Here is a 22,545-nt window from a genome sequence, read left to right as displayed (position 1 = left end):
TTGTCTTAAATATGAGGCCATCTTTCTGACAGCTAAAGCTTTTCTCAAATTGGGTTATGCAACAGGACAGTTTTCCCAAGCATAGCAGCAAATCTGCAACAGAATGACCGAAGAAGAAAAGCATCAAGGTGTTGCAATGACCCAAAGCCCAGACGAATGAGCCTGTCAAACCTCAATGAAGTGAAGCACCAAGAGTGGGTCATTCCTCCACTGTGACAAGAGGGTCTGATAAAGCCATAAAGAAAACAATTACTTTAAGTTATTGCAGCTAAAGGTGATCCTACAAGCTACTGAACCATGAGGTGTACTTAGTTTTCACTGGACTGCAGAGAGTTTGGGGAAAACTTTCTTTTCCAGCTGACTGTAGGTGTTACTATATTAATCATATCCAACTAAGTTGTTCTGAAGTTGCAGTGTGTGCAATGACCTGAAACAGACTAATGAAAACAAATTGTCACCTTTAATTTTTTATGCGATGATATGTCAAAATATGCCTTTTAAGGGCAATGTCGTGGCTGTCTCTTTGTTTTCCATCCATTTTAATGAATATAAAGACCTAAATATATTCACTTACCTGAGCCACTGTAAACTTTGCACGTACTTTGCACACTTTGTCTTATCATAACAGGAGGTACACAGGTGTAACCAGTGTTTTAATGGTTTTGGCAATGCTCTGTTACATTTTGGAGTGTCAGTAAGTCATCCCAGTGAGGCGGCATGCACCAGAGCCCTGGGATTTAAAATACATGGAAGAAAGGAAGACATCATTAATGTCATTAGTTACAGCTCTGTTTGACTCGTCAAAATGTCTGCTCCGAGAAAAGCATAATGACTTGAATTTGCATAAGCATTTGACAGGTGTTGAGCTGAGAGCATATTCTTTTCTCCCAGGGGTGCTCCTTACTCCGAGCCCAGACAGCATAGTTTTCTAATAAGATTTTCATGGGCTACTGTGGGTGAGATTTCTCTACTTTCACGTCCACATAAAAACACCAGAATTAAACGTATCCATCAAAGAAAACCAGATGGAGAACTGGCAAACCTCACAAAGTGGTGGAAAGTCATAGGGTTTAATCATATCCTTCATCGCATGCAGGTGATGCAAAGGTTTAATGCTGTTACTGGCTTAACCATCAAAAGGGCGATTTCTGGGCCTGTCAGAACACAGAAACGCTTCACTTCCTTGAAGATACCCCCACCCCATTTAAAAAACAACCACGTTAACAAGCAGTCACCTCAGACGGAGCCTGCATACCTGCACGTAAATGGACAAGCGATGTCTGACATGACTCACCTCTTCCGCCTTTGCCCCGTGACTAATTTCACCTCTTTATAGGACCTCTGTCTCTCTGTACCCCGGGTGATTTAAGTTGTCTTTCTCTCTGTCTGCAGACCTGAATGAGTGCGGGCTAAAGCCAAGGCCCTGCAAACACAGGTGCATGAACACGTATGGGAGCTACAAGTGTTACTGCCTGAATGGCTACATGCTGATGCCTGACGGGACCTGTGGAAGTAAGCCTGTTTCTCTTGCACACACACACTTTGATTGTTAACACTCTTTGTGTTACAGCCTGAGAGGTGGAAGTTTCCTTTCCCTGTCTGTGTTCTCCTCATGGAAGATTCCTCTTTTCACTGAATGTATCCATCTGTTTCTACAGGACACGGTGTTGATATCATTAAGAAATGTATTTCCCACTCGTACCCCTGACAGCAGCCTCACAATCCTTTGATAGACTGTTTTGATTAAAACACCGTGTTGATCTGCTTCATTATAGTAGCTCTGCAGACTAAAGAACCCCTGTGAAGAACCCTTTGAGGGCTGAAATGAAAAATATGAAAGAAACACAATCTACAGACCCTTGAGTGAATGTGCACATTTTCTTTTAGGGTTTTTTTTTATTGTTTGCCCCGAGGTAGTCCACAGAATGTGAGCTGATGCCTGAACATGTCTCCCTGTAAATTCTGTTTCCCACCTGATAACTATTTCCCTTGCACGTTTCCACTTGAGGACTGTATGACTCCCGATACCTCTTTTTAATTAATTCTTTTGTACGAGGGGAAAATTCACTCCCCACCTTTTAAAGTCTAAATCACGTAACACTTCAGGCAATCTGAAATTATCCTAAGTGTTGTTGTCTAATGATAGCATGATGCCGTTAAACACCTTGCTGCTCCTCCTTTCTCCCCTTTGATCAATAGATCACTGTAGCATTTAATCAGCCCGGCCTGCCTCAGTCATCAGACTCTACTCCAGGGTGCCGGCAGCAGCTGAAGTAGCAGTGGCAGCAAAAGCCTCACTTTTAATTTCCTTTTTAGAGTCCACTGTTATCAAGACAGGCCGAAGAAAATCTGTTTCATTACGTTATTATTTTTGGAAGTTCTTGATCTGCCCGGCACGTCTCAACAACACTCACGCCTCACGCTGTTGCTTTGATATCGAGGGGGGGAGATGGATTATCAATCTTTGGGTGTAACAAAGGATAAAAGTGGGCAGGGGGAAGATTGCTGGAGCTAAGGTGTGAGCACATGGCAACTGCACAGCAGAGAAGTCTAATAATGGCAGAGTGAGTGCTGTGCCGCTGGCAGCACCCCAGGGTCAAGCTGGCTAATATCAGAAAAGGCAGGCGAGTGGCCTGGCTGTTATAAATTGGCTGGAGGAAAAAGAAGCGCGCGCGTGTGTGTGTGTTGGTGTGAGGAAAAAAAAAGAGTAGGTGAGAATGGCATAAACTCTTCTCCCTTTGTACTCCCCAGTGGCACCAGTGTGTGTTAATGTGTGCCGTGTTTCTCTTTTACCCATCAGACGCTCGCACTTGTGGTATGGCCAACTGCCAGTATGGCTGCGAGGTGCTGAAAGGAGAGGTCCGATGTCAGTGTCCGTCGCCGGGGCTACAGCTGGCTCCGGATGGGAGAACCTGTGTGGGTACGTCCCGGTCTTAAAATATCTCCACATGCCTGAAAGCTGAGCTACTCTTATCTGTGAGCGACTTGCAGCGTGTAAATCCTCATAAATATAACTTTTTTTTTTGTTTGTGTGTGAGTATGTGTTTGTGTGTTTTTCTCAGCCTTTAAATTTGCTAATCAAAGGCAACTATTTTGGCAAAGGAAGAAAAGAAACTGGCAACACAAATGCAGTTTAGCCACTCGAACGCAAATCCTCAAAGCAAACAACTCATCAAAGTTGAATTCATCCAAATTGCTTCACAGCGCATAACTTTGATTTCATCGTCGGTCCTTCTCGACCAAGTTCTGTTTGCTTCCTGTTGCTTTTACAGCAGGAATGCGATCGAGGGAATCCCACATATCTGCCTTTACTGCCAATTTTATGTGACACTGCTCCTCAGAGGGGTACCTTAACAGATGAGGTGGGCAGTTGAGGCAGTTAACCTGTGTCAGGTTTAAACACAGGGTGTTCACTAGAGGCTCTTCCCCTTTATGCTGCCTTATAGGGCCACTTAACTGCTGGGCGGCTAAAGGGGTGGTTTTCTAAAATAGCACAGACATGAATCATGAAGAATTATGAAGGGGACAGAACCCTTTGCCTACCACAGGTGTTACGTCAGTAAACTCTGGACGTGGAGAGTTTTATGGAAGCTGTATAATCATCCTCATGGACGTGATTCCATCTAGGAACCAGAGACTGAAGTGAAGCATCTGGCAGCTAATGAGGTTAATTAGTAGCATGACTGGATATAAAAAGAGAAGATGAGTCTGTCAGATGTAAAAATGGAGAAGGGTGTGAAAGTCTGAAATTGTAAGTGGTTCAATAAGTTAAGAAGACCCTTTCTTAATGTAAAATTACAAAATCTACTGATGTAAGAGAAAAGGTCAAAAATGAACGAAAGGTGCGTGAGCTTCAGGCCCTCAGGCACCACTGCATTAAAAACAGACACTTTTATGCATGGACTCAGGAACAATTCTGAAAAGCATTGTCAGTAAACACAGTTTATCGCTGCAAAATGCAAGTGAAAACTGTAGCATGAAATAAACAACCCTCTGGGCCTGAGCTCATTCAGTGTGGACTGAGGTAAAGAGTAAAAAGTACCCTGTGGTCTGTCGATTCAAAATTTGAGTTTGGAAATGATGTGTCCGCCACGCTAAGAAGGAAAGCAGTTATGACGGTATGGGGTGTTGGCATTAACGCATATGTCATAAATAACTGAAAAGGCACCATTAATACAGGACACTGTTTTGAAACAATATTATGCCGACATTTGAAGACATTTTTCAGCATGAGGAAAGTGATAAAGAAAATGCTGAGAAACATTTTGCCAGCAGCAACCCACTGAAAACATTTGGCACATTACTGTATGAAACAAAAAAAACCTAAACAAACAAAGGAGGCCTAAATATCAACATCATGAGAAACATCTCACACTAAAAACTACAGTTATTGGTTTTTAATGAGGAAGAGATGATGAAACGCTGTCGGTCAAATCTGTGTTTTTTAAGCACATAACATTCAAAATGAGCGCATATTCTTAAAAAGTCCATTTGATATGTTGTACTTGTACTATATTCAATAAAATATAGCACTGGGATGACTAGAAAATCTTGCATTCCCTTTGTACTACTTCACACAGTGTTGTAACTTTTGTGGAAATGGGATCGTAGCGCACTGCTGCTCATATCTGTGGCTTTGCTCTCATACATGTTTCAAAGTGCACGAACGCTGCGATCGGCGCGTCGTATTGTGTCGGATGTTTTAGTTGAACTAATTCTCTGTAACCTTAACAGGAATGAGTACAAGTTTGTATGAATCAGTCATTATAAACCATATATTTTCATCCCATCGGCCATTCTGTTTTTATTTAATCATTGGAAGCGACTGAAATGCATGAATTGGTACAAAATGTAAACATAATAGCTCCAGCAGGACTACTGTAGCTGTTTTAGGAAACTCCACACGCTTCAGTGTTTGTTTACTAAAAGTGAATTAGGCCGGGAATCCTTGAAGAAGGATGTCTCACGATTCACTGGATGAAGGTATCGACTTGTTTTTGCTCAGTGACAGAATTTGACTGAAACACCATCTGATTAAAGTCGGCTTCTCACAGAAGCTGTCATTCTCAGCACATTTTAAAACATAAACATTGCTGATATAGAATCTGTGAATGTGAAAATGGGGTAAGCATGATTTGCTTTTTACTCTGTATAAAGGTGCAGTTACTTTACTTTGTGATTTCAAATATAATAATCCACGTCTGCCCTTGCTGTGACGGCAGTGATGCATCCACAACTGTTGGCCATTAAGCAGCTCCACTCAAGCAGTTTGGGATTAAGATCCTCGCTGATGAGACCCTCAGCAGTAGTTGTTAATGGGATGGGAAGAGCTCTGCCCACTCACCGCTCTCGCTTGTTTTCCCTGCTGGTCCAGGTGACTTTAGTGTTGTTAAGGTTATTTTAAACAACAGTTTCTGAGCACCTCAGCTGCATTATGCTGCAAATAAATTAAAGATTTTAAGGCGAAGCTTTCAGGCTCCCAGCATCTAAATATTAATGATCACATGCCTGTAAAGGTGATCAACAGAGACACTTGGAAAAAGTCTTTAAATAATGAAACAAGCTAGTGTGTGTTGTTTTCTGCTCGTTGAGCAGAATGTAAAAGGAGCTTTGTTCATAAATGAATACTAAGCAGGGATGAAGAACATGTGTTCCGGCATGAATAGTAATGTTTAGTTTAGATTCAATTATGCTTTCTAATCTCAATTTTTTTTTTAAAATCACGTTGTTTTATTTTGAGTGCACTTCTTATTTAATGCATTATAGACATTTATCTGAGCATTTTCCTCAATTTCTCAATCTTCTTTCTTTTGCAGATGTGGATGAGTGTGCAGCAGGGATAGCAGTGTGTCCCAGGTTCAGGAAATGTATCAACACCTTTGGTAGCTACATCTGCAAATGCCACGAAGGCTTCGACCTGCAATACATCAACGGAAAATACCAGTGCATAGGTACTGTGGCAGCGCCTCTGTTGTGAGGCTTCGACTGGCAATACTCACACAAAGGTCAAAGATGCGCTGAGGTGGCTTGAATTTAAGCCGAGGTACTTTTAGTGATGCGAGTTTTGTTTTTGGACTGCTTATGAAGGAGCCCGATGAAAAGAAAAGAAACACGCATGCAGAGATGAGTAGCAGAAATCCATGTTTGATACTACAATGTGACAAACTTCTGCTTTGCTTTAGTATTTTAATTTAATGCTTTGATGCGGTTTTCAACCAATCTCTCATTTAACAGGCCCGTTGTGATTTTCTGTTTGTAGGTTAATTGGTTGTAAAACAATTAGTTTAAAAAACACGATTCAGTGTAACAACTACATCAGTAGATACTTTGCAAAGGGAAAACAATGCAGTAACAAAAAACAGGAAAATTGCATTTTAAAATGTAACTTGTACAAGCAATTAACCATATCTCACATGGTTATGGAGGAGTCTTGCCTTTGCAACTCTGGATCGTATTTCCGTTGCATCTTTCAGCTTTAGCTGTCAGACAGATGGCCTCACATTTAACTTTAGAATATTTTGATACACAGAGAAGTTCATGGCCGACTCAATGACTGCAAGGTGCGTGGATGCAGTAAGTCCATACTTTCTTTTTCACATGACTGTATTTTTCAACTAAAAGAAAAACAGAGATTAAAAAAAACTTAGTAATATGGCAATTTAATAAACTTTTAACTTTCAAAAGGTGGATTTTTAATTGTTAGTATCATGCTCATGAATTCTAACCACCAAAAATGTGAAAAACAAATACAGATTAGCTTCTATTGCAATTCCTGTCCTATTTTATCTGCTTTTGAATAAAATTATCAAGCTGATCAGATTAAAGAACGGCCAAGAGCAACTTGGCAGGTGCTCTTTAAATGTATAAAAGACACATCTCTGTATCTTGGGGAGGACTTTTACAACAACCTTCGTGGTGATTTTTCCTCCGGTATTCATAAAAGGTCGACTATTATCCACTTAAACTCTTTCACTAACAGTATGACATAAATTTTGAAGCTTCCTTTAAGTGGATGTGAAGCAATTAGCGTTTGATATTCTGCTTTTACGTTTTAAGCTTTCTGCACTTGCACCCAGGAGCTGAATGTTGTTATGCTTCCATTATCTTTCAGATGTGGATGAGTGCTCTGTAGGTCAAAGCCACTGCAGCAGCTTTGCCACCTGCTACAACACGCCGGGCTCATACAAGTGCAAATGCAAAGACGGCTACAGGGGGATGGGCCATGACTGTAAACGTAAGTCCTGAGAGAAAACCCCGGGACTAATATTCAGTTTAGCAACAAGGAACAGGGCTTCGGTTTTTTTTCTTTTTTCTTTGCCTGTGTCTTTAAAAATGTACTGGGGGGGAAAAAAGCAGGGAGAGAGGGAGAAATAGGCTTGCAAGCACAAAGCTTGGACTGAAATTCCTTTCTTTGTAATAGCTGTCAGTCATTACTTGACTCACCCTGCCCCTTTATCGCATGTGCCCAGATTGACTTGGTTTTTTGACATGCGGCTCGGGTAATAAGGACACAAAGAGGAGTCGTCATCATCTGTCATTTGTTGTGATCTGTTAGTTGGTCTCATTCTGCTTACTGACACAGAGTTCATCACAGTGTGCGTCTGCACTTTTTACAGCAGCTCAGTGGACAAAGAGTCATTTATTCTCCACAGTTATTTAACCAATGGACAGGCGCAACTCATGTGGCATTCCACAGAGCAAAGTTGGAACCTGCTGCATATACTTCACCCCACCGTCCTGCCCAAAGGGTGTGAGCCGCAAGTGCTCAGGGAGTCACGTTGCAATATCCTATTCATGTATCACATATCAAAGTCGCCTGCAACCTGAAAAGGCAATAACAGAGTTCAAACCTTTTGCCTTTGTCCACTCTCATTCTTCACTCATGAAATCCTTAGGAAACTGCCACTATCACCCCCTCCAAAAAGAAAAAAAAAGAAAGCCAACCCCCCAATCTGTGTCTCTGCTCCTGGACAATGTGTGCAGCCACAAAGGAAAAGGCGGTGTAGCTTTGATGACATGAGCAAGGGTGATCTTCGGGGCACAGCAGCCTGACTTAGTGCAGAAATCATTCCATACACTCCAAGCAGCTCTAGACTTATGCTGCGAAGCCTCTGGCTATGAGCATACAAAGAATTACTAATCAAGATGACCGCACGGACAGATAAAAAAGACATGATAAGAAAGCAAGATCGATTTTCAAAGAGCAGGAGTTCACTGAACGTGGGCTGTCTTAATGGTTCAGCTTGTGAAGTCCTGTAACTGTGAGTGAATGTGAACTTATGAGCTTCATTTGCAGCTGTGAGCTTTTGCTTTCAGTATGATTGGAGACACCCAATTTGTTTTAGAGTGCTAACATTTAGGTAATGGTTATCAGAAGTCTCAGTAGATGAAGTAAAGCCCTCTTCTTCAAAAAAGTGAGGCTAATAATTGCAGTTAGTCTGCAAATGTATGCCTCATTAACTCTTAAGTGCTCATATTTCAGTGCTCCATCTGCATTTTCTTATTATTTCAGCCATCCCTAAAGTGGTTATTGACCCCCCGAGACCAGGCAAAGTGCCTCCAAATCATCACAACCACATCCCAGACTTGGATCAGCAGAGGACCACCACCACTCACCCACCAGTCACTCCAAAGATCATCTTCCCTAAATTGCCGCCAACCGCCACAACTACAACCAAGGCACCCCGCCCGAGGGTGACCCCATCGCAACACAAGCCGTTGGTCCCCACCCGAAAGCCCTTCATACCCACCCGAAAGCCCTTCATACCCACCCGAAAGCCCTTCATACCCACCCGAAAGCCACCGGTACCCACTCGCAAACCCTACATCCCAAGGCCAGCAGTTCCCACCAGACCACCCTTGCCACTGCCACCGGTCACACCAGTGGACAATACCATCCAGAAGGAGGTCACCAAGCAGAGAGGGGATGTTCACAGTAAGAGGCTTCTTGCTTTACTACGGTGTTGTTTTGTTTCAACAGGTGATTTAAAGCCACTGTGACAGCTTCCTCCCCTTTTCAGAAACATACTTACAACTCAAAGCTTTTGAGTCATAAGTATAGATATTGTTTTTTCTTAAGTGAATACACATGAAATATTAAAAAAGCACAACAGTTTGATGTGCTTCCTCCAGATGTTTACCGGAGGAAGCCGTAAGCACAAAATTTACATTTTTACCTCGTACAGTTGTTAGCAGGCAGCTGTTTGTTTACACATCTGGCACACAAAGAGCAACATCAGTATTAACTTTAAGTATATTTTTCTTTTTATCTGGCAAACAAGTTCAGTGCTCCCAAAATGAAGAAGACATCTGCTTATTAAAATGTCCCCTTTTACACTTCACTATCCAAACATAGTCATAAAACGATTGATGTTGTGTTGTGTGAGGGACACTTTCATCAGGAAATCAAGTGACATAAGACATATTTAGATCCAACTGTAGAGTCTTATAAGGTGTTTCTTTGTCTGTTCCACATGCGTCCACTAATCTGTTTTGATGTATATAAGAAAAAAAATCTGGCTCTTGAGCTGCTAAATGCTCTGCAATGTTCAGCAGCGAGCTGCTATTTTGAGTGATTGCTGCTTGTTGCAGGGCAGGTAGTGTACAATGAGTGTTTACAGCTTTTTCACTGAGAACAGCTGCTGTGTCTGGAAAACAAGGCTGACTAGAGGCAGTAAAACTGAACCAGAACAGTAAAGCTGTGGGCTGCAGGACAAAAACAATGAGCTTAAACACTCCATACAGGTGATGCAGTCTTTCACATGGCACATATAGAACTACACGTTGTTCTTATAAATGTATTTTTTGGGGGGATGGAACAGCTTTAACTGCTCTGAACATGTAGGAAAGCCTTGTTTGTTACCTTGGGGTTGTGGCTCAGGACGATTCAACATGTTCTCTCTCCTGCAGTTGTAAGGTCAGTGGTTTGATGCCCGGGTTCCTCCTGTCTGTATATTAAAGCACCCTTGTTCAAGATACTGAGCATTCATCAGTATGTGAGTGCATGAATGTGAGACATGGGGCTCAGACACAGAATAAAGCTCTGTGTGAATATATTGTGTATGATTTTTGTACTCTTGTAATGAAAAGTGCTGTGAGTGCTCAGTTCAGAACAGCACTCTATAAGCACCTGTGCATTTACATTTACAGCTTCAGCTTTATGATTATGAAATGAACCCTGTTTTCTCTTGGTTGCCTTATAGCTGAACTGTTCATTTACACCATTTTATATATATATGTATATATATATATATATATATATATATATATATATATATATATATATGTATATATATATATATATATATAATCCCCTGCCTTATCTTCAATAGTCAAACTACATGCCACTTGCTTTTTTTCTCGAGTAAACAGTTTATAATTTCTGGGAAAAGAAGATCGATAAAAAGCACTACACACCAGAGGTAAAATATGTAAATTTGATTCTGGCATGAACGCTCCCTTTAAGTCTCCTATACAGGGGAATTCACAGTGATTTCCATTCGAATAGAGCTACACCCACCTTCAAAATGCAGCTATTGTATGGAAATAATGACCTTTTTTTTTTGCAAGAAAATGAAGTATTATGAGCTCAGTGTCACAAAGCTGTACAGTGAGAGAAGGAATGTCTTTCTCTTCTCAAGGTAATTATCTTTTTGGCTTCAAGTGACAAACACAAACTTAGCCAGACCGTTTGTTATTCACATGTCACGCAGTGCTCTCGGCCAAGCAGCAAACTCTGACACCAATTACCTTCAAAATGAATCACATTCTCAATCAAACCAAATAACAGAATGAATTATAAATAATGTTAGGTGGTAAGACTGCTTTTTTTTTGGCTTTAACAAAGGAGTTAATCAGGCCAATCGTGTGCTGCACCTTTTCAGAACTGTGAATTGTTTCTTAATGAGAAAACTCGCCCACTGCTAAGTCTGAAATATGCAGTTCAGGGCTGAAATCACGATCCTCGTTTTTATGTAACAGATGAAATGGGCGGTTTTCTCTCTCGAGCTAAACAGTCACCATTTACATGATAGGGCTGGTTGGAATTTTGTATTTTGTTGACAGTGCTCAGTAAATCCAACGATAAGACAAAAAAAGCAGCAACGAGTTGATCCCACTAACAAATACTGTCTGTGTATCAAAGACCCGATAAAGCTTATTTCCAAGAAGTGTCTCTCTTTTGGCGTTTTGCTTGCTTGTAGCCACAGCAAATTACAGTGTTTACTGAAAACTCGGCATTAAGCTGTTCTCCCTCAAAAATATGTATGCCGAGAAACTAAGTACAGAATAAGAGGTGAGATACTGTGGTTCCTATTCACCTTGCCAGATGGCATCACATAATTAGAAAAAGGGAAGAGGAGAGAAGATTACCTTAACACCTGTCTGCCCTGCTTGAGGGAGACATCAATCTAATAGTCCGCACTACGGCAGAGCAGCTCTAGAAATCAGAGCTTGCCGAGGATGGCTTGAATCAGATGAGAGAGAGAGAGGGAAGGAGGGGAGGAGAGACATCACTGAGTGATTATTCAAATAATTAGACGGAAATAGGGATGAAAATGAAGAAGAGCCCTGTGGCGTGAAGAATACTTCAGCTGCTTCTCGAGTGCAGGTGTGCGTTTCAGTCGGAACTAATTCAAAGGTTTTCACAGATTCCTTTGGGTCTTGACCCGTGAAGTGAGTTTTTGAAAACCTCGTCTCTATAACCTTTTAATCATTAAGGAAAAATGTGAAAGCTGTGATCACCTCACAGTAAGATAAGGAGCAGAGGCTGAGATGAAGAGATACACTTATCTGAATTGTGCATTTTTGTTATCGACGTGTGTTAGAAGCGAAATGTAAAAGAAAAAAAATGACAGTGTCTTTGCTTATTACTACAACGACAGCTTGTCCTGCGTAGCATCTCTGCTGTTTGCTTGGCAAAACACCATGAAGTCGGCTTCCAGCCAAATAATGATGATAATGCTACACAAATGCCTATAAAACAACAAATTGTTATGACTCTGTCTGGATAAGGTTTAAAGACATAGTGCCAGAACTGCCAATTAGTAAGCTTTTGAAATGCTAATAGTCACATTTGTTTAACTACAGAGAGAGGCAGGCTAGCTGTGTCTCGCTGCTTCCCCTCTTCACGTTAATGTTGTTGCCTGCCACTTCTACCTCCATCGAAGTCAGCAAGAACTCCAATAAACATATTTCCCAGAATATAAACATGCCGTGAATTGTGTCAGGAATTCTTGTAAATTAGGCTTAAATAAGGCTCTTAATCTCTGAATGCAAGATGCAGAGATGTGAGGCTTTCACTGAGCGACAGTGATGGATGGATGATGAAGTGCGATGTTTAACCTGCCGGTTAAAAGATGCAGCTACACGGTGTCTAGAAAGGAATAAGTACACTGCACTTGTCTCTAAACCTTAAACTCTTTCTTTCTTTACTTTTTGCTCGGCAATTGGGCAGAATGTAGAATATCAACTCTGCAGCTTTTACTGCCAAATAACTGGCTTGAAACACACACACGCACACACACACAAGGTCAAGAGTCAAACATCACAGCATATTTCAAATTATTGTTTACATGTTTTTCTCCCCCCTCTACCCCACATTACAAAGACATCATAGATAGATAGATAGATTGATTGATAGATAGATAGAGACTCTGGGTAGTTGAGTCTAATATGCAGCTTCTGGGTTTTTTGCAGTTTCTCTTAGAACTGCACAATCTGACCTTGGAGTGAATTTGCTTGGACGTCCACTCCCAGGAAGACTGGGAGAGTCTTGAGTTTTATTCACAAATGTTTTCCTTTGTGAGTAATCTTTCTCACTGCAGAATAACAGACTTCAAATTGTTTAGAAATGACCCTTCTGACCATTCTCAGATTAATGGAGAGCAACAGTTGCTTCTCTAAGGTCATTGCTGTGGTCTTTTCTCCTTGCTCACACTTGCTCATGATGAATTAATTAAGCGCATTTGATTAGCAGGACCGAGCTGCTACTTTACCCTCCTAATTCCTCTGGAAGCAGTAAGAGCGTGATATATTAAACCTTAGAGCTGAAAGACAATGCCCTTTCTTTTTTACATGACTCATAGGTATATACTCTACAACCAAATTCATAGGGATGCTTGTTCCTTAAAAGCACAGACACACAGAGAGACCTGGATTAATTAATTATTCAATTCAATTTTATTTATATAGCGCCAAATCACAACAAAAGTCGCCTCAAGGCGCTTCATAGATACAGAGAAAAACCCAACAATCATATGAGCCCCTATGAGCAAGCACTTTGGCGACAGTGGGAAGGAAAACTCCCTTTTAACAGGAAGAAACCTCCGGCAGAACCAGGCTCAGGGAGGGGCGGGGCCATCTGCTGCGACCGGTTGGGGTGAGAGAAGGAAGACAGGATAAAAGACATGCTGTGGAAGAGAGACAGAGGTTAATAACAGATATGATTCAATGCAGAGAGGTCTGTTAACACATAGTGAGTGAGAAAGGTGACTGGAAAGGAAAAACTCAATGCATCATGGGAATCCCCAGCAGCCTACGTCTATTGCAGCATAACTAAGGCCTAACTATATGCTTTAGCAAAAAGGAAAGTTTTAAGCCTAATCTTAAAAGCAGAGATAGTGTCTGTCTCCCGAATCCAAACTGGAAGCTGGTTCCACAGAAGAGGGGCCTGAAAACTGAAGGCTCTCCCTCCCATTCTACTTTTAAATACTCTAGGAACAACAAGTAGGCCTGCAGTGCGAGAGCGAAGTGCTCTAATAGGGTGATATGGTAATACAAGGTCATTAAGATAAGATGGGGCCTGATTATTTAAGACCTTGTATGTGAGGAGCAGGATTTTGAATTCAATTCTGGATTTAACAGGAAGCCAATGAAGGGAAGCCAAAACAGGAGAAATATGCTCTCTCTTTCTAGTCCCTGTCAGCACTCTTGCTGCAGCATTTTGGATTAGCTGAAGGCTTTTCAGTGAGTTTTTTGGACATCCTGATAATAATGAATTACAGTAGTCCAGCCTGGAAGTAATAAATGCATGAACTAGTTTTTCAGCGTCACTCTGAGACAGGATGCCAGGGATTGCTTGAGAGACTGGTGTGTTTATGTGTGTGTGATCTCCACACTCTCAGATTCCTACGACTGACAGACTACATCACAATCTGCCAGGTGGTCGTGACCCAGCATGTGCAGGAGCCCTTTCAGTGTAGAGTGGGAAGGGGCACACATTAAGGACTCTGGGGGGGGCTTGACAGTTCAAGTGCAGGTTACAGTTCATTCATAGCAAACGCACACGAAGCAGCCTGGTGAGCTAAGAATATTTTAATTGATAATTTGTCTCATTAAATTCCACTGACAAGTGCAAACCCAGTATATATCAAAATAAGGATGTCTCTGTACTTTATATTTTTTTTTTGACATTTTCAACCATTTTCAAAAGGCATTTTAAAACCAGACAGTGATCATTCTAACAGAACAAAAAGGTCAAAACATTGCTCACTAAAAAAAACATGTTTTTTTTTCTCCGGCGCACACTTGACCTTTAATGACTCGGCTCAGTCTGTGATATTTTGGTCAGGGTGACACCATCGGACAAGGAAAGAGGCTATTTAAGGAGAGGCCGTGTACCTCGTGTACGTTCGTGTACTGAAGCTGCTAGGTGTGCAGCCGTAACATTTGCTCAGATGTTGCATCAGATGAGCCATCTTCCTTTTCCTCTTTATGACTCACATTAGACCTCTAGTGTTGCTACAGGTTTTTCTCAGGTATTCCAGTCTCTGGAGTCTTGCCTGTTATTAAATGTGACTGGCATTGGTTATGGAGGTGCTAAGCCATGACATTGATTTCGCCATGTAAAATCTTTGAGTAATGAAAAAAAGGGATATAACAGCCACAGGCAGACGTTAGTGAACAAACATAATACCTTTGTTAATCCTTTATCTAAGCCTTTGTCTCTGTTTCTCTGTCTCTTTCCTCTCAGTCCCCCGGAACCCCAGTGGCAACACAGTCCTCGACATCGACTTTGACATTGAGCTCGGCAACACGGCAGACGAAGCCAAGGATGACCCAGGTAAACAAAACACATTTGACAGAGACAATCAGCAAGAGCCCCGCTCATTGAGCTCGAATGATGATGGACGAGCCGCATTTACCGTGACCAAAATGAAACTGACAATCATCTCCCGCAGTGCTGCTGCAGAGGGTGAAGGTATTACAGTGACCAGATGTGTTTTGATAGGGCCTTCACCAGGGGGTGACACATGACATCTGGTCGTTTCGGTTTAAATAATGGCTCGCAGCCCAGAAAGCGGTGCCAGACTTTTCCCACTTTTTGCATTACGCCAGCTTGATTGCTTGACTGCTTGAATGATGAATTGACCATTTTGAAGCACATCAGAGCTTCGCCCAAAACCTTCGTAATACTTGAGTTATTAAGGAGGTTCCCACAACAACAAGCTTTTGTGAGGAGATGGCTTCTCCTGTCATGTTTGCTCAATGTGATTTATTGATGTCAATGGTATGCAGCAAAGATTGCCTAATGATTTAGTTGTGTGTTTATTGTGGTTTGGGTGTATCATTTGATACGCCGTGTCACAGGCACAGAGCGTTTTCATTGGCTCAGAAAATGAACTGGCATTTTTTTTTTCTTTTTTCTTGGAAATTCTGTTTCAGGGACAAAATGATGGATGTTATTTTCATCGAACCAATTTGTACCGCAGCGCCTGCATGGTACAGCAGCTGCTTTGCCTGTGTTGCCTTAATGTTATTGTCTGGGCATCATCACTGGGATCTTAGAAATCATCAGTCACTGAATATTACAGCTGTGTTGTAACCACGATGTATTTTAATTACAATGCAAGGCATGCAAACAGTAGTCTTTGTGTTCACTTACAAACACAATGACATCAGCAGTTCCTGCAGCTCATGTAAATATTTATGATATTTTTCTCTTATTTTTATAGATGAATGCACTTCTGCTCGTAATTTGTGCAGCTCCATTTCCAATTCATTTTTCTCCAGTGCATCAGATCTCTTCAGAGAGATTACAACATTACAACAAATGTTTACGCTTTTATTGTATCATCTTGTTCATCAGAAGAAGCTTCGCCAGTCCTCTCGCTCCTGGGGAAGTTAGAGGCAAAAAAAAAGCAAGGTTACTGTGAAGCATTACAAAGAGCAGACTGACGCCTCGTGCAAGTGTGTGCGCCCTCCACTTCTCTGAAAAGTGTGTGTTTTTTTTTCTTCTATTCAGAGTCGGGGTATCTGAGCTGCTCCTTTGATGATGGTCTTTGTGGCTGGATCAGGGACAAAGACGGGGACCTGCACTGGGAGACGACGCCTGATCCGTCAGGTAATTGAAGGGCAACTTGATTCTCCTCAGTCACACGTTTGTAATACGGCAAAGTGTTTGTTTTATTGGCAGGAACTAGAAATAACACGAGCCGTGCTGCTTCACACGCGCAAACTCACACTCTGGCAATCTAAGTAGCTTCTACTCAATTACAGGTCAAGGTGAAATCACTCCAGGGAAGTCGTTTGTCTCCTCTGGAGATTAGCGCTTCACTCTGCAAAGCGATGCAAATGAGAAGTAGATTACGTGACCCATCAGGGATACCTGTGGCTCACATTAAATAGGAATACAACACCGTTACTTTGTGGGTTCAGACGAGGAGAAGACATAGTGAATTATGTTAAGAGGACTCTCTACGGGTAGTGAGAAGGCTTAAAGGTGCAGTGTACTGGAACTGTTTAACTAGGTTTGGTTTCCTTTGGCAAATTGTTTAGTCTTGCAGTTATTAGTGTTTTCAGACATTCCGAATGAGGCCTCATTTCAGCTAAAGTCCGAGCTCCTTCACAAAGGCAATAAAGGTTTTTTCTTTCCCCAGACCTTTAAGATCCCTGACCAATCATTTAGAATGAATCATAAGCTAAGTGCTGACTTAGAGAAATTCCTTTTAATGGACAACATTTCAATTTGCAGTAACCTCTCTGTGCTACTAATGTTAATCAGAACACTTAAATAATCGCTTAGCTATACTGTACATATATGTGTGCGTGTGTGTGTGTGTCTGCCTAGTTTTTTGCAAAATCCCCAGTGTGTTATGAAGCATGTAATTATTTACTGTTCATCCCTTTAAGTACTTTGATCGACAGCCACGGGCAAACACTCATGCCCATTAGAGGATTGGCATAGATTTGGAGAGCGCTCATAATTTATGCAGAAAGCTTCTGTGGGCCTGCAGATACTTAATACACCCCCTGCAGTTAACACCAGCCATACATGCTGTATAAGCAAAATACATCAGCATTAATCAGCTAATACTCAGAGGCTCTATCGCCTTTAAATTTTTAAAACTGTAGCTCAACTATCACTAACTAATGCATAAATTAAAATCTCCAAAATACATCTAGTTGCCAGGGCCACTAGATGTATTTTGAGGGAAAGAAACATAAATGGGTCAAGGGTTTGTCTAGTATCTATATACTGTATATGTATTTTGGAGATTTTCATGCACAGAAACATAAGTATCAGTTATGTTTATATACCACGTTTGTTTTAAATGATAAATTAACCACAATTACAGGAAAACAAAAACAAGTACACTACAAAAACATGACAGCATTGCACAGTTGATGCAGTTTTTTGGCTACACATCGATGATGTGAATCTCTTGTTCCAACACATCCCAAAGGTGCTCTATTGGATCGAGATCAGGTGACTGTAGAGGCCATTTGAGTACAGTGAACTCAATGTCATGTTCAAAAAACAGAAATCATTTGAGCTTCGTGACATGGCGTGTTTCACTGCAGGGCAACCTGCACGTGGTGAATAAAGCCTTGATTGATTGATTGATTGACTGTTGGAAGCAGACATTAGAAGGTGAGCACATTGTAGTCACAGACATGGTCAGCAACAATATGCAGGAAGGCTGAGGCTCATGGTGTTACCAGAAACTGTCCCTCAGACCATCACACCATCACACCGAGCCTGAACCATTGATACAACACAGCACCCATGCTTTCATGTTTGAAAGCATGGATGGATGTTCAGCCAAATTCTGACACTATCGTCTAAATCAGCGGTCCCCAACCTTTTTTGCGCCACGGACCGGTTTATGCCCGACAATATTTTCACGGACTGGCCTTTAAGGTGTCGCGGATAAATACAACAAAATAAAACTAGTACCGGTACCGAAAAAAAGAAGATTTATTCATAACACACGTGAAAAGACCCAGGAAAACCGAGTTAACGATTAAAAACGATAACAAAATAACACTGAAAACCATACATTTCACACCTGAGCCTCAACTCTCATGGCCCGGTACCAAACGACTCACTGACCGGTACCAGTCCGAGGCCCGGGGGTTGGGGACCGCTGGTCTAAATGTCACAGCAGAAATGGAGAGTTAAGCGACATTTTTCCAGTCTTCTATTGTCCAATTCGAATGAGCCCTTGGGAATTGTAGCCTCGGTTTCCTGTAGTACATCTACTTCAATGTTCCACATGTTGTGCGTTCAGAGATGACCTTTGCGTTATTTTGATATGACTTGAGTTGCTATACCGTCTGAGTCTGGCCATTCTCATGTCATCTATGACATCAATAGAGCTTTACTTTACACAGAGAACTGCCACTCTCATGTGTTTTGATTTTATTCAGACCATTCTCTGTAAACCCGAGAGATGGTTGTGGAGAAATATCCCAGTACAGTAAATCACATGCAGCCAAGAGCAGCAAATATGGCATCAACAAAACGCCTCGTTTAAAATCACTTAAATCTCATTTCTTCCTCATTCTGATCCTCAGGGGTTTTTTTGGGTTTTTTTTTTTATTGAACTTTTAATTGCAAAGCAGGAAAACAGCAGTCACCAGCATATACATATACAGGACAAAGATGCATCTACATGTATAGCAGGACCTGGGAGGTAGAAAGAAAAACCCAACAGCAATAGTAATAGACAATGAAAAAGGTTAACAATTGTCCCTTTGTTGCCAGGCTAAATCCCGTAAGCCCGATTTCAACCTCTGAGCAGAAGGAGTGTCCAGATGGGCCAAAAAAGGGTCCCATGTGCGATAGAAAAGGAAAGGTTTGTCCTTAAGTGCTGTAGAGAAGGCTTCCATTGGCACAATACATATCACAGACTGTAGCCACTGGTTGACAGATGGAGCCTTATCAGAAATCCACAGTACCATAATGCACTTTCAAGCGTAGTGTAGCAGTATGTGAAGGAGATCTTTGCTCATCATTTAGTCCTAACAAGCAAGTCCTTGGACCCAGATTCTGATCCTCAGTTTGAACTTCAGCAGATCATATTGACTATGTCTACATGCCTTAAAGCACTGAGTCACTGCCATTGATTGGTTGGTTAGATATTTGTGTTAACAAGCAGTTTCGAAAGTGTACCTATTGAATTGGCTGGTGTGTATATTTCTTTTTACTATTCTTCAAGTGAGAGCAATAAAGTGACAGGAAAACACAATGTGGCTTTCTAGAAACCACTAGGGAAACATTGTCATCAGAAGTTTGCATCGGGATTCTAGAAAATAACGCCAATAAAAATGTTTTTAAATGACAGGTATGTGTGATGGTATACATGGTGAAATAGAAACCAGTTTCTGTGGCAGTAAAAATGCACATGCATCCCAAAAACAAAGCTAAAGGAAAGAGAGTTTTGTCCATTTTTTTGGTCATTTTAGTTCTTCTGGTCTGTTTCAACAAATTTTCTCTCAGATCTGTCTTTCAACTTTGTTTGGCTCAATTGAAGTGCATTCAAACCAAATCCCTGATTCTTGCTTATATATTTTTCTGCACTGTGTACAGACTGATGGTGATATAGGTGATAAACAACATGACATTTAGAAAAAAAACGGCAAAGCCACAAACATTGATTATTTTATTAAGTAGTTTCAGAGTACAGCCTTCTCACAGAAAGCTCATGCAGCTTAATCTTATCAACACAACTCAGTCTTTACTTTTTTTTTTTTTTGTGAAAATTTAGATTACCATGTCATCACTGACTTAAAATCTGTGACTTGCATCCGCAGGTGGACGCTACCTAACGATACCCGAAGCAGGAAACAAGAGGACTGGACGAGGAGCGCGGCTGGTCCTCCCCCTTATCCCTCCCTGGAATGACGGCAATCTGTGCTTGTCATTCCGGCACAAGCTGGCAGGTCACCATGTGGGAATGCTCCAAGTGTTTGTGAAGAAGGGAAAGCAGTACAGTCCAGCAGTCTGGGGTCGAACAGGTGGAAATGGCTGGAGACACACCCAGATCACATTATGGGGCACAGGCCTGGAAAGTGTAAGTATAACAATAAATATAAAAAAATGAGTCTCTCATAAAGTAAAAATATTTAAACATCTAACATCATTTAATGTTCATACTTTATGTTCCTGTTCCTATGTAAGAATACCTCAGTGTGCCTCATTTTACTGCTGTTCATCAGGTGATCCTGAAGGGGGAGCGCGGGCGAGGCAGGAGCGGAGAGATGGCCGTGGACGACATAACCTTGAGGAAAGGCTCCTGCACAGAGGAGCACAATCTGAGGAGACTTTGACTGACAGAACAGGGCGAGGCAGAAAGAAAACAAGAGAGAAACTCATCTCAAAGAGAACGGACTCTGTTGTGACCCCCCCTCTCCCCGCTCTCTCTCTCTCTGCCTGGGCACTCACTGATCCCTCCCTAAACCCCTCAGCCGTCGTGTAAACAAAATCCCCCCAAATCATGCGTCTGCAGAACAGTGGGTTTCTCTCACTCGGCTGTCCGTTAATAAAAGGACCGAACCTGTCCTCGTGGGTGGATCCCAGCAGCACATCCCCAGTCCTCTCAGCTTCCATCTCACTCCATCACCTTATTACTCTAAAGTGTGCATGTACCTACTCACCATGGAAATGTCCTCCACCTAACAGCACTGGCAGCCTTCCAGCCGCACCGCTGACAGGCCCACGCTCACTTCATTTCTTCCCGGAGAGAGGATTGTTCCTTTATTTAGGGAGCCCGCTTTTGCTTTGCTTTGATCCTTTAACCACAAGCCATTGCTTTTTTAGTTGCTTAATGGTGAAAACATGTGGCCAGGGGTGCATTTTGTGACTGTTTTGATCAGAAAAAAAGAAGAAGAAACAAGCGGTAGATTTCTTTTGGTTGGAGATTTAAAAAATGTACATAAAATACAAATTTTATTTGTCAAAATTGAATTGGTTCTAATGCAGATTTCTTTCAATCTGATATAGGCCCACAGCATAACACCAAAAGTCAGTTTACCGCTAATTTTGCTGGTCAAATGTGAGTTGTTTTTCGTTTTAATTACCGGCTACTGTTCTATAGCACAGCTTTGTCTGAAAGGTCCTTTTTGTTGCCACAGCATTTCAAAGACCTGCTTGGTCGCAGAAAGTTCAGATATTTAGCATCTTTTCTATCGTGTTATTGCCTGTTGAGGTTGGTTAAACTCTGCGATCATGTTCTTCAGATACTTGAAACGTGTAAAACAGAATCATTGTACGATTTTCGAGTCAACCGAAAAGTTACTTTTTATTATACACTTTGTGCTTTGTTATATTAAGTGCAGTTTGTTATAAAGATGATGACACCAACACCTTTTTAGGTTTTCACAAATTGTATTATTGTAAATGTAGTTGTGTGTACATACTCTAAACAATCCCATTTGTTGTGTGATTTATATGTTATGTAAATTCATACGTAGATATTGATTGGATTTCAGCTGGTTGATATTTCAACTTTTAAGGAAAGAACATGTACACAGATCAAAACCTTGTGTAGTGCAAGGCTGTTTAAAGTGTCCAAAAATGTGTCTTCATATGGTTTATAGCTCTGTTTGTAACTTGCTAAGCACATAGTTGCATATTGTATGATGTGATAATGAAGGGCATTGTAAAGGTTTTCTGTGTGCATGGTTGCATTCACCAAATTCAGAATTATCCAGACCAGTATGTAAATAAAAAAAACATTTGAATGGTGTGTTTACAAAAAAACAACAACAAAAAAACCAAAATTGGCTTACTTCCAAAGACGGACATGCTAGGTGATTGGTGATTCTAAATTAGCTGTAGGTATGGATGTGTGAGACAAATAAAGGTTTTACAGTGCAATCAATAAAGTTCTGAATGTGTGTGTGGGCGAGCATTTGGGTTGTGAATGTGGCTTGTATTGTAAAATCCTTTGTGTGGTCTGAACACAAAAGCACAATATTGTTTAAGCCAGTTAATTTACATTTCCAGTCCACCTAGCCCCACAATCCTTACAAAACATGGTAAAATGTTAATATTTGGGAAAAAAACATGATTTATCCCTCTGGCTTCCACCCAGGAAGGATAAGTAGAGGCTCAGAAATTACAACATGTTGGAAATATCAAAAACTGCAGATCCAGAAATGCCTGCTGTTTCCAAAAGTGAGTCAAAGACATCTGTGTTAAAATGCAACTTTACAGCCTTTAAAAAAAAAGACTTTGGTGTCAGCAGCTAATTTACACCTTCATCGCATATCAAAGGGTGTTGAGGGTGTAGTTTTTTTAACACACAAAAAGTTCTGGAA

The 22,545-nt window shown here is 41.2% G+C and overlaps 1 protein-coding gene across 4 annotated transcripts in view; it reads left to right on the top strand.

Annotated features, from left to right (window-relative positions):
• Window positions 1–22,282, top strand: part of npnta (nephronectin a) — a 55,489-nt gene extending 33,207 nt beyond the window's left edge. For all 4 annotated transcript variants that reach the window (XM_040024035.1, XM_040024037.1, XM_040024038.1 and 1 more), the window contains 9 exons: window positions 1,393–1,512; window positions 2,801–2,920; window positions 5,817–5,951; window positions 7,112–7,234; window positions 8,513–8,935; window positions 14,972–15,061; window positions 16,244–16,342; window positions 20,038–20,297; window positions 20,443–22,282. In XM_040024035.1, the coding sequence (XP_039879969.1) occupies window positions 1,393–1,512; window positions 2,801–2,920; window positions 5,817–5,951; window positions 7,112–7,234; window positions 8,513–8,935; window positions 14,972–15,061; window positions 16,244–16,342; window positions 20,038–20,297; window positions 20,443–20,553 (1,481 nt within the window). In that variant the 3' untranslated portion in view covers window positions 20,554–22,282. The remainder of the gene's footprint in view (window positions 1–1,392; window positions 1,513–2,800; window positions 2,921–5,816; window positions 5,952–7,111; window positions 7,235–8,512; window positions 8,936–14,971; window positions 15,062–16,243; window positions 16,343–20,037; window positions 20,298–20,442) is intronic.
• Window positions 22,283–22,545: the final 263 nt, after the last annotated feature.

The sequence above is a fragment of the Simochromis diagramma genome, unplaced genomic scaffold (genome assembly GCF_900408965.1).
Source record: "Simochromis diagramma unplaced genomic scaffold, fSimDia1.1 OVJJ01000302.1, whole genome shotgun sequence".
NCBI lineage: Eukaryota > Metazoa > Chordata > Actinopteri > Cichliformes > Cichlidae > Simochromis > Simochromis diagramma.
The sequence above is the reverse complement of the archived record's forward strand: the minus strand, read 5'-3'. Positions and strand labels throughout refer to the sequence as shown.